General features: G+C 46.3%; 1 protein-coding gene across 1 annotated transcript in view; it reads right to left on the minus strand.

Moving 5' to 3' along the window:
- MYO5B (myosin VB) overlaps window positions 1-11,999 on the minus strand; it is a gene marked incomplete at its 5' end in the record, with an annotated part of 120,823 nt that extends 108,824 nt beyond the window's left edge. Inside the window, 3 exons of the mRNA XM_009880985.1 lie at window positions 5,530-5,674; window positions 8,125-8,296; window positions 11,889-11,999. Coding sequence (XP_009879287.1) covers window positions 5,530-5,674; window positions 8,125-8,296; window positions 11,889-11,999 — 428 coding nt within the window. The remainder of the gene's footprint in view (window positions 1-5,529; window positions 5,675-8,124; window positions 8,297-11,888) is intronic.
- Between the last annotated feature and the right edge of the window lie 2,670 nt (window positions 12,000-14,669).

A 14,669-nucleotide genomic window follows, 5' to 3' on the forward strand; every position in this document is an offset into this window, starting at 1 on the left:
CACGAGACCTGTGGAGCAGACACACAGAAGGTGAAATCATCCACCAAATCATTCTCACATTTTTTATTTCATTCCTTCTGCAGGAACTATCGACACCACTGCGAGGAGATCCTCACACTGGGAAGGAGGAAACTCCAGTCTAACCAACAGGTCACCAGAACACTTGCTCTCCCACCGACGTCGCAAGGGTCAGTTAAGGTCTGCAGAGCCCTTTCACGCTCTTGCCAGGAGAACAATAAAACATTCTGCATTTCCAATTTAGCAGAGTTATACACGGATCAGATCGAGATATTTTTGTCTGACCACATGCAACAGCTTTGCAGACATGGTGCATCTGGTAAAAGCATGAGCCCAATGGATTCACAACTAAATAAAAAGCACGGCACTTACTTTGTCACCCAGTCCGCACCCTTCTTAAGAGGATTTTGCAAGTCCTTTATCACCTGAGATCTTTTTCACTGTAAGATTTGAACATTGCACTTATTTTGTGTTTATTAGCTGACACAGACTGCTGCCGTGTCATGCTAACTAAGAGGTCCACATATGCGATATAACATTGTTGTCACAGCAAGATCTAGATGTGCCAACTGGAAAACACACAGAATATAATATACAGCAAGTGGTTTACAATGCTTTCACCATTTGATTTATGATTTGAGAAAAGACCACCTCATTCCCTGCTCCCCATTTTTGAAAGATGTTTGACAGCCTTTGGAGTGCCCCTTCTCCTGTCCCATCACCCACAGCAATGCTATTCACACCGCATCCCTCTATCACCTACCACTGTTCAATTTTGCATTTTATTAAGGATAACGCATGATTTAAAAAAAAAAAAAACAAATAAAAAACAACCCAACCAGGCATTAAGAAATCCTACTTGGACTAGCAAGTCCTGGTCTCTGCCCAGATTGAACCCAACCAATACTAAACGAAGAGACGAGGGCCAAAGACAGAAAAGCCACACAAATACACCCACTACTTCAGCACACTGTGGTGATTTTCCCAATAGACTCAGCTCAGCATCTGGTGACACGAAGGGGAACACCTAACCTTTAACTAAAGCCCCCAAAATCTGGGAATGGGAAGCTGGCATCGCACTGTCACCGTGCGCACTTCGGTCACCTCCCTGGAGCTGGCCGCAACTGATGGGACACATCCATCAAGAGGAACGTGGGCCTGGGCGAGAAGTGAGAAATAATTCCCTGCTCCTCCATGGAAAGCTGCTGGTTGGGCTGACTTCAGCAAAAATAAAAATTTCAAGGGGAATTCTTGCTAGACACCAGGCTTCTGCGCAAAGTGATGACACACAAGGAAATTAGAGCCACCGCCAGGATTTGGGCACACAAGGGATCTTTTGTTCCTCTAAGAAAAGCAAGAAGCAATCATCCAGGGCACCAGCGGCTGCACTGCCTCCCTGAGGGATTCTGGATGTTCCCCAAAAGATTTTTAGTCTGTTTTCAGGAGTGCAAATACCTTCTGCAGCACCTAAAGGTGCAAAAGGCACTAACACCCGATATACCTCACCAGGTAGTATCAGGAGGACGGCGAGCAAGACCAGAGGAGGAGACGGTTGCACTGCCCTAAAGATCATGTGTGTCCCAAAGCACAAATTGTTTTGAACCCCACAACCTCAGTTATTTAGCAATCACTAAACGATCCACCCTTCCACCACCCCAACATTTGACTCCACCGCCTCCGGTAGCAGCACTTTGAGCAAATTAACTCCGTGCTGTGTATTTTGCCTCAAACAATATTGTTTTGATGAACCGAGTGCGCTTTGTCTCACACTGGGTATGCAGGGAGCTTCTAAAGAGCTGGTCACCGGAAAAATTAGAGGCTGTCACATATGAATTTTAATCACTTGCCTTTTTTTTTTTAAGCTGTTTTACATGCAAGTGATGCAAAGCATCCTCTTCCGGAGCAGCTTTCATTTAAAGGGGAGTTTAAACACACAGCCTAATCATAGTAAGCGTTCCGATGCTTTGCGAAATATTTTGTCCCCCCCAAAAAAGGGGTCAGATATTCTCATACACACACAGCTATTTTTTTTTTTTCTTTTTTTCAATAGGCATTTCGTGATGATGGGGCAACACTGGACACAGGATCCAGCACAGTTTTACAGCCACCTGGGAAGATGCCTCCAGCCCCATCTCACGGACACCACCAACTCGAGGCAGGCAAGAAAGCACAGGACAACTTCACTAACACTTGTACACCAGCAGAGGTCTTCAGTTCTGCCCTGGCACCCTGTCTCTACATGGCCACCGTATACTAGAAGCCAAAAAATTTAAAAAATCTAGTTGCCTCCAACTTTTCTCATTTAACAGAGAATCTTAGATTTTCCTTGCCATCCAACTCAATCACCTCCACTGTGTCCTTCCAGTGTGCTCTGGGCCACTAATAAGGCCAAAATAGACATATATATATTTATTACATACATAAATGGTGCCTTTTATATATTAAATATAACATATAAGTGTATATTTATTTTTTTTAGATATATAGCCTTGCGTTCTGCACTGGAAAAGAGCTATTCAAGGTGACTTCACGTTTCCTGATTATGTCCTTGCTCTATTTGTCCTATAAAAACATGACACATCTTGCAGCCGTCCTTATCCAGGTCTTCATGAAAAGGATTAAAAGTCTGCCCTCAGAGGACCGCTGCAACTTGAAACCCAGCAGCAAGGGAGAAGCTGGCACCATCAGTCTGCTCACACACTCGCTCCAAGTTTGCACTTTTTACCTGTGGTCCCCAAAAAAAGTCTCAAGCACCATTTCAGCAACGCTTTTTTTTTTTGCAGGGTTTATTACCCCAGTGCAGCGTCTGACCTCAAGGAAGCAGTTTAATGAGAGTCAGCTAATCAAGTTCTGTTCTGCCACACAAACTGCATGAATATTATCCCACGGACATATATAAAAGCAGGAAAATGAAGCCGCTTATTGCAAAACTCAGAGATGACACACCACCAAACTCTGGACAAGCTCACACAGCAACAACTGCTCTGTGGCTGCAGCAAGTTATTTACTCAGCACTTTTTTGGTCAGAGACGTTGCAAATAACATCACCTGTTTCCAAACAATCTTTCACAGAGAAAGCTTGTTTTACCTGTTTGATTTTCTTACTCGCATTGAGGACACTCTCCTTGAAAGAAAACCAGAGAAATTCAAACAGAACGTGCATCTGCATTATTATTCTCACTTTTCTATGATGTGATTTGCATTTAGTTTGGCTTTAGAATGAATAATTCAATTTTTTTTAAAAAATATGCAAGCCTATATATGCATATATACACAAGCACAGACTTAGATAGACAAATAAGGAAAGAAATCCAGAACGTTAGCCAGAGACTGCTCTCAGTCGTATTCTAAGTCTGACCTTCTGAGATTGCAGGTTTGAGTTCTATTCCTGGTCTATAGGATGCATGAGACATAACGCAGCCATTTAAAAGCTAATACACTGCCAAACGAGTGATGGTTTTGCACTAGTTTAGGTTTAACGCACTCCCAAACCTCCATCCTCAGGGCTGAGCTGCCCACGTACCCGCGTCCCACCACGCTCACGTGCACCCCCGTTGCCTAAAGCAGAGCTGCAAATGGAAGGCATCTCGCAGAGTCAGTAATTCATTTCAAAAGGCAAAAAATAGTCCTGTCCAAAGCACTACATCCATCACCCACGAGACACGCCATCCACACACCCTGCTCCGGCAGCTCCACCGCTCTCCCCGCAGCGCTGCGGAGGGAAAAGCCCCGCTCAAACTGCAGAGAACACAACGTCCACCCAAAAGCTTTCAGATTTAAAATATAGTGTGCCGCACTTTAAGGCACGTTGCAAACAACCAGGGAGGTTCTTATAATCCACTTTACAATCTCTTCTCAGCCCTATTTGAATCCCTCTTTTGTACCCAAGCCTGCAATTACTGTAATACCAGCCCGAGACAGAGAGCACCAGAGCGGCGCTGAATAGCGAGCGCCTTGTTTAAGAGCTTCGAGGGTGGTTATTTCCACGTCCCCTTGCAAACACAGCGCTCCCTACCATCCACAGCCAGCAGTTATGAATTAGAGGGGCGGCCGTCCAAAAAGCAGATTTACTCTGATAAGGATGAGAGTAGAGAGTCGAGCATCTCTGGTTAGAGCTGTCGGTTAGCCCGCTGCCTGCAAAAAATATGCAGGGATATGGGAAACCACCAAATCCTCCCCAGAAAAGCAAGCAACTGCCTTAAATTTTAGACATGCGCCCAGGAAAATTCATGCATCCTGTCCACGTTCATCAGCAAACCCTGACATCTTCTACGAAGAACCATGCAGCTTGTTGCTCAGTCTGGATTCACATAGCAAGGACAGAGTCCTAAGCTTTCCTCTTTCTATAGACAGCTCCCAAAATTTCTAAATTCTTCCCAAAGTGGTTTTGCCCGAAGCACTTGCAGGAGGTCTGAACTGCAGGCTGGAGTCAGTTTGGGTACAATCCATCCGATCTCTGCCCACGGCAATGCACCTCCAGATGCATTTCGGGACTGAACTCTGGTTCATCTTTGATTAGAAACACATCCTCGCTCACCACTTACAGCAAAGACACGGCAGAAAACAGGCTGAAACCCTTGGTAAACATTTCAGTGCTTACTCTTGCTATTAAAAGCCAGGGCTGTATAAAAATCACAGCTAATCCACAAGCAAATCTAAACACACTGTGCGAGTCCAGACAACTATAATAAAATGATCCCCGGTACAACAACTTTCAGCTTCCTCTCAAATTCTCTTTTAGATAGTGGCTTATCCAGTAAGAACAAAATCCTGCATCTGTCCTCAGCAACACAACAAACACAGAAATAAACAAAGTAAAACTCAGACCACATTCATCTGGTGAAGACAATACTTTGAAGGACCCATAAATAGCTCCAAATCTCTGCCAGTCACATCCTAACTCAAAATCAGTGTCTCCATAAAGAGGACCAACATTAGCTTCTGGGTTTAGTCTGATTATCCCACCAAATTATCTGAAATGCGGTTTCCTCCAAGCTATTAAACATGACATTTGCAGAGTGGTCTGAATTTCTTCCAGGAAACTCATCCAAGCAGCAGGAGAAGGATCCCCATCTGAATCACGGTTGCACCGAACCCGTGAGTTCCCGAGGACCATGAAGATCCTATCAGTCCATCCTGCCCAGCAGTCTCGTCAGCCAATAACGGGGTCAAGTTGGTAAGCAGAATTAATTAGAAATACATGACCTCAAAGAGGTTTCAGCGTGAAGGGAGGCTGACACAGGAACCAAGTCTTACATCTTGCAGAAGAGGGACAGAGCTATAGCACCCATGGGTGAAGATGGTCACCACGATGGGGAGATATGAGACCAACTCAGGGATATAAAGCCATGATAGAAGACCTCGTATTCTCAGCAGAGATGAAAATCTGGAATTTTCACACTCTTATCCTCATCATCATTTTAATTGCATATTTGCAATATTTAATTGGATATTTGCCCGCTTTTGATCCGACTGTTCGATCCCACCCCATTGAGTGCGCGCCCAACTCACCTGGCCATCTGCTTATAGGCTTCCTCTGCCACCGCAAAGATGTGAGGATCCATATCCCCCATGTTTTGGCCACTGTATGCGTAGATGACATCTTGTTCATAGATTGGCAGCTGCTCATATGGATTGATGGCAACAAGTACAATACCTTAGAACAGATAAATAGACAGATATGTTACAAACCAAGCACAGAGTTAATACTTCAGGGCTTTTCAGGGCTTGTGTTAGTTGTTTTGATCTTTTTTTTTTGAAATGCGGTGCTTGGAGAAAAGAAAGGATGAGAAGGGAACGGGAAAGAACTCCTAATTCTTATCTCAGCATCTCCTTCAAAGCACTATGCTTTGATAGCAAGGCTATAAGCTCCAGTACAGCTACAGAGGAGACATGTGAAACTGGTGAGAAAAGCAAATATGTAATAATCTTCATTGTGTGAAGCCAAACTTTGCAGGAGGAGCGAGAAGAAGGGCTAAACAGTGCCTGAGCCATCACTTCAGTAAAGCAATTCCTATGCAACCAAAGCTCTGCTAGACCCAAACAAATACCCCGGATTTTCCCCTGGCTTAAATTCTGCGTAAAAGCTCATAACAAAGAATGTACACAAATCAAAATGAAATGCATAAATCACAGGAAAGGAATGCCAGAGTTTGCATTAAAGCTTTAAAGTCTCTTTCCTCTCCAGCTATAGCAACACCATTCCTGCCCGGAGGAGGCAGTGAGCCCAGGAATTAATGAGAGGCAAAGCCACGTGCAGTGCTACCGTGGGCTCGAGGGAGCTGCTCTCCACCCTGCAGAACTGAAGCGCTCAGAAGTTCCACCTCCAAAGCATCCTCAGGTTTCACCGGTTTAAATTATTGTAAGGGAGCTCCAGAGAGCACGTGGCTGGTGGGAGTGGGTGCTGTGCTCCTAGCCCGGCCGATTCGGGGCTCAGGCACGCTCAAATTACAGCAAAGCACAGGAACTCTCAGCTTGAAGAGAGAGTCACCACCATACGTGACTTAACCCACAATGAAAGGCAAAGGTCAGCAAAGTCACGTTACCTGCCTCCGTGTGGTATTAATCCAACAGCTTCACCTCACCGTGCCCTCCTCCTGTTTGTTTCTTGGTTCTCTTCAGGTCACACATCTTTTTCCCTTAGTCACCAAAAACGCTCCTGCAGCCACGACGCACCCCGCGCTGCAGTTGCCTCAGCGCTTGCTGCCAGATGAGCACTTTTCTCCCCTTCTCAACTACTTTATAACACAGAGCAGAAGGTACGCTGCACCCGCACAGGGCTTTGTAGCTAAACCTGCGCTCGCTAAGCCCCAACGGCTAAGACTGAACCTGCACATCTTCATGAACCCGATGCTGCGCTCAAGATTATCGTAAACCTTCACGAGAAGCTGTGCCAACGAAACCTCACTGATTTCGGATGAAAGAAGGCTTGCGGCTGACTGGGAGCACATGGGCAGCTGCAAGTTATTCCAGTAGTCTAACATTATGCGTCGTTACAAATTTAAAGGAAAGTCACCACTATTATCAGCTGCTGAGGCCACACGTCTCAAGGCCGTTACTTTAAAGAAGAGTCTCCTCCTGCCAAGTATTTTCTCAGCAAAAGCTGCAACGCTCAATTGTAGCTGTACGTACCAGCCTTAACCCTGGGGCCACACATCTCAAGGCCGTTACTTGGAGGGTCTCCTCCTGCCAAGCATTTTCTCAGCAAAAGCTGCAACACTCAATCGTAGCTGTACGTACCAGCCTTAACCCTGCCACACAAACAGTCCCATGCTCTTCGCCGAAATCTTAACTCATCGCTCAGAGAATCGTTAGTCTGCATCACTGCTAGCAAGGTCATCTCCAGTGCCAGCAAGAGGGTTCAACACTCAATATTCTTCAACGTAACTGAATAAAAACGGCTGAATTGCTGCCTTCTTTCGTTTTTAGGTTGCAGTTTGTTGCCATCCATTCACAGGTAACTGAATGGTTTCGGCAGGCCACCCCTTCCCAGGAACGACAAACCCAAGCTCCCACCTGCCCTCCTTCTGCTTTGAAGAGTTCAATGACCCCCAAAGTCATCAAGAAAAGGAAGAAAACAACAGTGCAGCAAGGGTTGGTGGGTTTTTTTGCAGTCTTTCAGGAGGAAAACACAGCAAGGGGTTGTTTGGGTTTTTTTGGGTTTTTTTTTGCAGTCTTTCAGGAGGAAAACCCGCTATGGACATTTCTCAGTTGGAGGACATCTTTCTGGCACACTGCTGTTCTCCAGTGGTTTGCTACGTCCTACTTTTTTCCCCCCAGACTGCCAAGCGCTCGCAAAGTTAGCCTCAAACTCATCTGACAAGACGTTTCCACCAAGAGTTACATACCTGGACCATCAGCTCAGGAAGTTCACAGTGCACTAACCATCAAAACCCACCTCTGGTTATGCAACCTAAAGCCTGTTGGCACACACCGATGTCTCCCACCCGCCCCAAATTCACAGCCCCCAGACCTTCCTCATGCCACAGCCTCTGGCTTGTGGTCTCAAGAGGCTTCTTATGTGGACATGCTCTAACCCACTCCTTTCCAGGAGATGAACACGCGGCCTGGACACTCACCACAGTACGTATAGATGTGGACACTCACCACAGTACGTATAGATGTGGTTGGACTCGAGGAACCTGACTTTGAGGTTGTGGAGGACTGCGGGCTCGTGCAGGTAGCTGAGGGCTGTCAGGTCATTCTCTCCCACCAGAATATCTGGGTTGCGCAGGAAAGGTAGCTCATTTCCTTGGAGGTCAATAGGATATTCGTAGAGCTGAAGAGACACACATGAGGAACATGAGAACACAAAACCCAACAACTCCTTTAATGTCTTATAACTTATCCAAGCGTAACTCCGCGCTGACACTATAAAATACTTACTCATCGTGCTCTAAATGAAATGAAAGGCTCTTTATACTAAATGCTATAGGGACCTGGATGACACGTTGCCAAGTGACAGGTCATCCCCTTCGTAAACGGCTTTGAGCTGGTGTTGGTGGACACCGATGGTCCACAAGCACCGACCTGAGCACACCTGAGCTGTTTTCAGGCCAACCTTGGGACAAACAGCCTTTAGCCAGCTCTGAGTAGTAACAGTTACCATACAGAAACCACAGCTTCATCCGATCCAAGCGTCGTCACGCTCTTTGAAAAGCAGCCTCATTTCAAACTAGACCATATTCTTCCCATCAGAGTGATTTCTCAACTCATTTTTAATTCGCGTTCCTTTAATACTCAAAACCTTACACCCCTTCAGGCAGACAAGGACATGGAGAAGCACAGAGACCCTGCTGCTTCAAAATCTGAAAAGTCAGGTTACGCCATTGAAGCATACGGCGGCCCATATGCTAACTATTTTTGGCTCATCCCCCAACGAACAGCAGAGCCACCAACTAAAGAAAAAGTGTATTTTTTTCTTTCCTTTGCAGTGGGGTGTGTGTGTGTGTGTGTGTGTGTGTGTGTGTGTGTGTGTGTAAATCGCCTGCAATGTTGCTTCCCATGGGGTGTCTCACAAAGGGGTCCTGATGCTCAGCTCCCAGTAGACAGGAGGAATCCCAGTTTGCAAGCAGAAGGGCACCACTACCATTGCATTGGCACTGGATCGCTGCCCATGCAAACAGCACAAGAAAAGCTGACCCAAGCGTACAAGGACAGGGTCACACAGCACATCTGACAATCTCAGGCTTGTTTTATACTCCAATTCCACATTGCCAACGCTAATTTTCAAGAGTTTGCACTCAGTCTCACATCTTAATGGCAAACGCACCAGGGATCCCTGGTGATATTTAAAAATCAGCTCTTCATTCAGGAGGAGTACTCTTGCATGCAGAGTACAGCCAGAAACCACAAAATCCATGAAAATTCACTTAATGCACAAGGACAAAAGAGAAGCACTAAACAGTTGGGTAATGTATGTTGGCTGTCAGGAACAAAAGGCTTTCAACAGCTTTGAATCCCCTGAAGATACGTGTGCTCGGTATCTCCACCTGATGCACACATGCGCCGTTCCCCTTCGCTAAAGCTTTTCAGCCCAACGTGACTTGGTTCCAAGCAGGGTTTCGTACGGTAGAGCATCAAACAGGGGCCTCTGGGAGCACCCACTCTTAGCAGCGGTCTCTTGGACAACCCCAAAATGAGATGTTCCTGTGTTTCACCGTGACAGCGACGTGCTTATTAAGCTACCATCTACAACACCTAGTAATTATTTAATCTCCTTGCCCTTTAATGTTGCTGACCCTAAACTCAGCTGTACAAAAAGGCTAGACCTTTGCAGGACTTCTTAGCCACTTTGGTTTCCAGGGAAATATCCAGATTAAAGAGCAAAATGGAAAAAAAAAAAAATAATCATCCCCCCTCCCAAACACTAAAACTGCTGAAGATCTCAACCAGAAAAGGATGGAGGTTGCAGCACTCAGAAATATGTGCAGACGTCCTTTGCACCACAAGCAGTAGGAAGGAGCTGCTGTGGATGAGATGGGCACCCACCTGCACCCAGGCACCCATCTCTACTGGGCACCCCAAAAGGGCACCCGTTAGCTCTGCACATGAAACCTGCGCTGGAGTTGAAGCCTGTAGTGCTTTTCACACTTGTCACCACTTTCTTGCAAAGGCTTGAGCGTTGCTGCTTGGTTTCTCCAAGGTTTCCATCTTCTTGCCTCAGGAGCAAGAGAAAAAGCATGTGAGAAACCCACAATGAGGGTCACCCCTGTGGCATCTGATGGCACTGGGAGGCAGGGACAAGCCGCTGTGTGGAATAACTGGAAGGGCGGAAACATGTCCATCGTGAGCATCGTGCTTGCGGAATGAGCACAAAGCATGATGTCATCAGAGAAAAAGATACGCTCAATCAATGATTGATATGACTTGGAAGAGGGACTGGTAGACACAGGACGGTGAATCCAGGAGATCCAACCATAGGGCTACAGGGCAGGGAGCCCACCAAGAAGCAAGGGACATTGACTCGTGGTCCTACAAGAACACGCCTGGTGCTTCCAAGGGACAGCATCTGTGCATCTCCTCATCTAGATTTATCACCATGGAGGGGAAAAAAGCATCTCCAAGAGGAGCATAATCCATCCTTTACCCTCCTCAGAAAGCTGCCCTATGCTGGAAGACCAAATTGGGGAGGATGAGCACAGCTTGGGGCTGATCTGGGAAGAGCCAACAGCATCGTGCACTGGGTGCAGATTTCAACGTGAATGACTTTCTTTACAAACCTGGCACATTCACGTATTGCAAAGAGCCCGCACTTGCGCTACTCTGGAAGAAGAATTGTTTTGATGAACAGCCTAATCAAGCACGTCTCATTCCTGTTCTCCATCTTCCCATTAAGTAATAGGGTGAAAATATTCCCCGCAGCATGGAAACGGTCAGCTGGCAGGGGACATGAATTACTCGCCCTCCTCGGAGCATTTTCAATTTGGAGAAAGTGGCCTCTATTAACTCTTTTAGCAACAGAGCAGATCACCCTCTAGACAATTACGAAAACCCCGTCTGCTCAGTGACAAAAACTCATTTAGGTGGAATTCTTCATTAAAAAATATATTTATTTCTCCTGCTACACCAGGCACCACGGGTGGGAAACGCACCTCACGGCAGGCACATAGCGTGACTGCTCCCTTCCCATAAACCACTCAAATTTTGAAGCTGATGCAAATGCCAGGGTTAACTTCAGCTACAATCCCCCGTTGTTACCCGACGTCCCACCCCCTGAGCTTTTTGTGCGGGACAGAAAGCTGCCGCTAAAAAAACAGTCGCCATCCTGCTTTGGGAATGATTTATCGCCGGCTGCACACATGCCATGAGCCTGGGCTGTTCGTGCATTTGAAAGCAGCACTTGCTAAAAAACATCTACATTTAAATTAGTTTATCCTTTTTGTCTTTTAGGGCTTTTTTATTTAAAATGGAGAAAAAAAGGGGTTTATATAAGACTATACTTAAAGAGAAAAAACTAAGGCGCGGAGAAAGTCGTTGCACAGCAGTCACTTCTGCGCTGTGATTTCTCCATCAGCACCCAAGTTTGAGTAGATGCCACCAGCCGTGGTCTTTCCAATTTGTTCAGCAACAAAAAGCATAAGCTGATATTTCTAACATATTGCTGCTATATAAAAAGAAAATTAAAAAATCATTCTGATATCACAGACTATTACAACTTTGCCAGGGGATGAAAAGAGATGAGAGAGGTCAAGGGCTTTCTCGCAACCTACTTTAATCCAAGTATCTGGGCAGGGAGAAGCTGGAAGCATTAAGGCAAGGAAACACATTTTAAAATAGTTCCTAAAAAAATATGAGATGGCTCAGGCTCTTTCACACATTAATTCGAAGCTTTAAATTACTGAAAAGAATAACGACACTCAAAAGCTTACAGTTTCATCTTCAAGTTTCAGATGGAGGCTTTTATCTCCCTCTTTGTAATCCTTGATAATTTCTGCCGATCTCCAAACTTCATCAGGGTCAGGAATCCAAACCCTGGTGTACTGGAGAGGGTGGAAAAAGAGAAAGAAAAAAAAAAAACCAAACACACTCAAACACAAGGAAACCTCAGGAAATTAAATCATAAATAAATTAATTCACCATGGATACAATCCCACACTCATTGTAAAGTCAGTGCAGCTGAACCATTTATTTCAGTCCAAAGAAAAAAAATAATATTCTAATTTTAGGTTTTGGGTAAATTATAGACCAGAAGTCTGATTTTCAATCAGACTTTCAATCAGCCGTCTCCTGGATGAGGTCTACACTGGCTTGTTACCAATCTAACAAAGCAGGATACGGACTCAAGGTAAATGTGAAATTGAATTTCCCTGGGAAAAAAAAAAAACAACAAACAAACAAAAAAAAAACACAAAAAAAACCCAACAGCCTTCTAGAAGCTTTTATGAAATAAGCAGTTTTCCACCAGCAGACTGTACACCAAAGCATATTTCTTTTGCACAGAACAACGATAGGTTGCTCCCCCAGAGCAAGCCCTAACCCAAACCCAACGCCATTGAGCTAAGCGAGTAATAGAAGCCACCAAAGCCAACTTATTCGACTGGAGACAAACCTGCAAACAGGCTTCAAGGCTCCAGAAAAATGCTTAGATGCAACACTTAACCTTTTTAGCATCTCCGAAGTTCAGGCCACCCTTATGCCTCAGAGGAAACCCCAAAGGTGGAACCGTACAGCCCAGCCCAAGCGTCCATGAAGGGACAAAATCCAAGAGTGAGCAGCACCACTCACACATAACCAGATTATGGCATTACTCAGAGCCACACCACCTTCTCCTAATGAGATTTAATTTGCTTTTATGATGCAGAGATAAATACTCTGCCCGGGCTGCATAAAAGCACATCCTCGTGCCGAGCAAGTTATTGTTGCTGTGCCGAGACCTCCAGTACTTGCTCTCAGGAGCTGGGACAAACGCATCACAGACCCAGCAGTAACGCTGCAACCTTCATGCACGGGTTTCCCTCACCCTCTACATCCACCTTTCTTTTTGCCAGAGAAGGTTCTAGTTTCCCTGCTCATCGAGCTGCCAGGGCACGGTCCTGAGAATGAGGAACCCAAAATTGCTCTATCCTTGCAAGGGGTCACCTTGAGTCAGGCTTTTTTTTTGGTGGAAACAGTCCCATAAAGCCATCCTGATGCTGGACTCAGCCAGCCAACGCAGAGTCTACAGGAACCCTTCAACGACCACTGATTTATTGGCATTTTTGGCGGTGCCCCCCCCCCCAACTCTTCCCGTTGATTGACATAATATCTATATAACCTTATTCTTACACAAAACACAAGGTGTTGGGGCAAACCACAGCAAATCCGAGCGGCACCAGCACTGTAGCACCAAAGATGGCTTTGTCTCTCATCTTAAAACCAAACCCCCGGCAAATAACGCTGGGAGCAACCCAGGAGTTAAAGCAGCAGCAGCAGCTGTCTAACCGTCTGCTCTGCAGCTGAAGAGCAAGATTTTTATATGTATCGTGTGTAATTATTTTTAGAGTTGCTCAATAGCTACAGCAGCGAGAACCCTTGGATGCTAATGGAGCTAAACAAATATATTGCCGGAACAGCAGTTTTATCGGGGTGGGGTGGGGGGGGATAAAATAAATAAATAGACTTTTCTCAGCGCACCACCTCTAGCACCCCACAAGCTTTCTGTGCTTTCCGTGCCATGAGGGAAGGAGGCTGTGAAGGGCAAGGGGCCGGTTTGGGACCGCCAGCCCAATCTCCTCTGTCCCCTCCAAAAGCAGGCTTGCAAGAGATGCAACATCCCTGCAGCACAACCAGGAGCCCCATCTTTGCTCAGACCATGAAACAAGGAGTAGGTGCAGCTGTTGATGCATCGTTCGGCTTTCCTCACCCTCTGATCCTTGTCCCAGTTTCTCCAGGCTCTGCCACTACGGGACAGCTTTTATGGACCATTGCTGCAGCCCTCACCCTTCCTGCAGAGCGCCTTGCCTGCCTTTTCATCCCCACCGCTGCGGTTTCATCCGGTGCCAGCTCTCTCCTGGCAGAAGAGAGATCAAACACGCTCTAGAAATGCCCAGAATAGCCAGGGATCAGGATGTACCCGGCTCGAGGCAGCCTCAGAAACAAGATGTTGCTGGTCTTGGCTGGAGTCCTGCAAATTCTCCACCTGCACATGGAGCTGGGCTGAGCCACAGACCTGCCTGGACAGATGGATACAGAGATTGGCACGATGACCTCTAAGCAACCCAAAATCTCGGGTGGTGTTTGTGCATGCTTTGGTGGATGAAATTTGGGTCGGCCTCCAGCAGCAGGAAGAGGTCACGTCGGCCCCTCTCGGCAATTCATCGCTGACCATGGCCAGGAGCCATCCAATGCCCGGGTGAGATGCAGGAACCACTAGCAGAACGTAGCAGCTTTCAGCATCCAGCACCCAGGGATGGACTTCCAAGCTGGTGGTGCGAAACTTCACATCCCATCAGCCATCCCAACCACAAAACTACAGAATTTTAATAATAAAACTGATAAGACTCTTTGTATACACTCATGTGCAAGGGATCACGCAGTACAGAAGGCAATAAGACATGGGTGTTTGCAAGGTCTCAGGAACCCTGAGGGTAACTCGTTCCCAGGCTGGGAGATCCCGAACGCGATCGCCACTGCAGCACAAGCACTCCCCGCACCGAGTGCCTCCCATCCCG

The sequence above is a fragment of the Charadrius vociferus genome, unplaced genomic scaffold, assembly GCF_000708025.1.
Source record: "Charadrius vociferus isolate BGI_N301 unplaced genomic scaffold, ASM70802v2 scaffold1503, whole genome shotgun sequence".
In the NCBI taxonomy this organism is placed as follows: Eukaryota; Metazoa; Chordata; class Aves; order Charadriiformes; family Charadriidae; genus Charadrius; species Charadrius vociferus.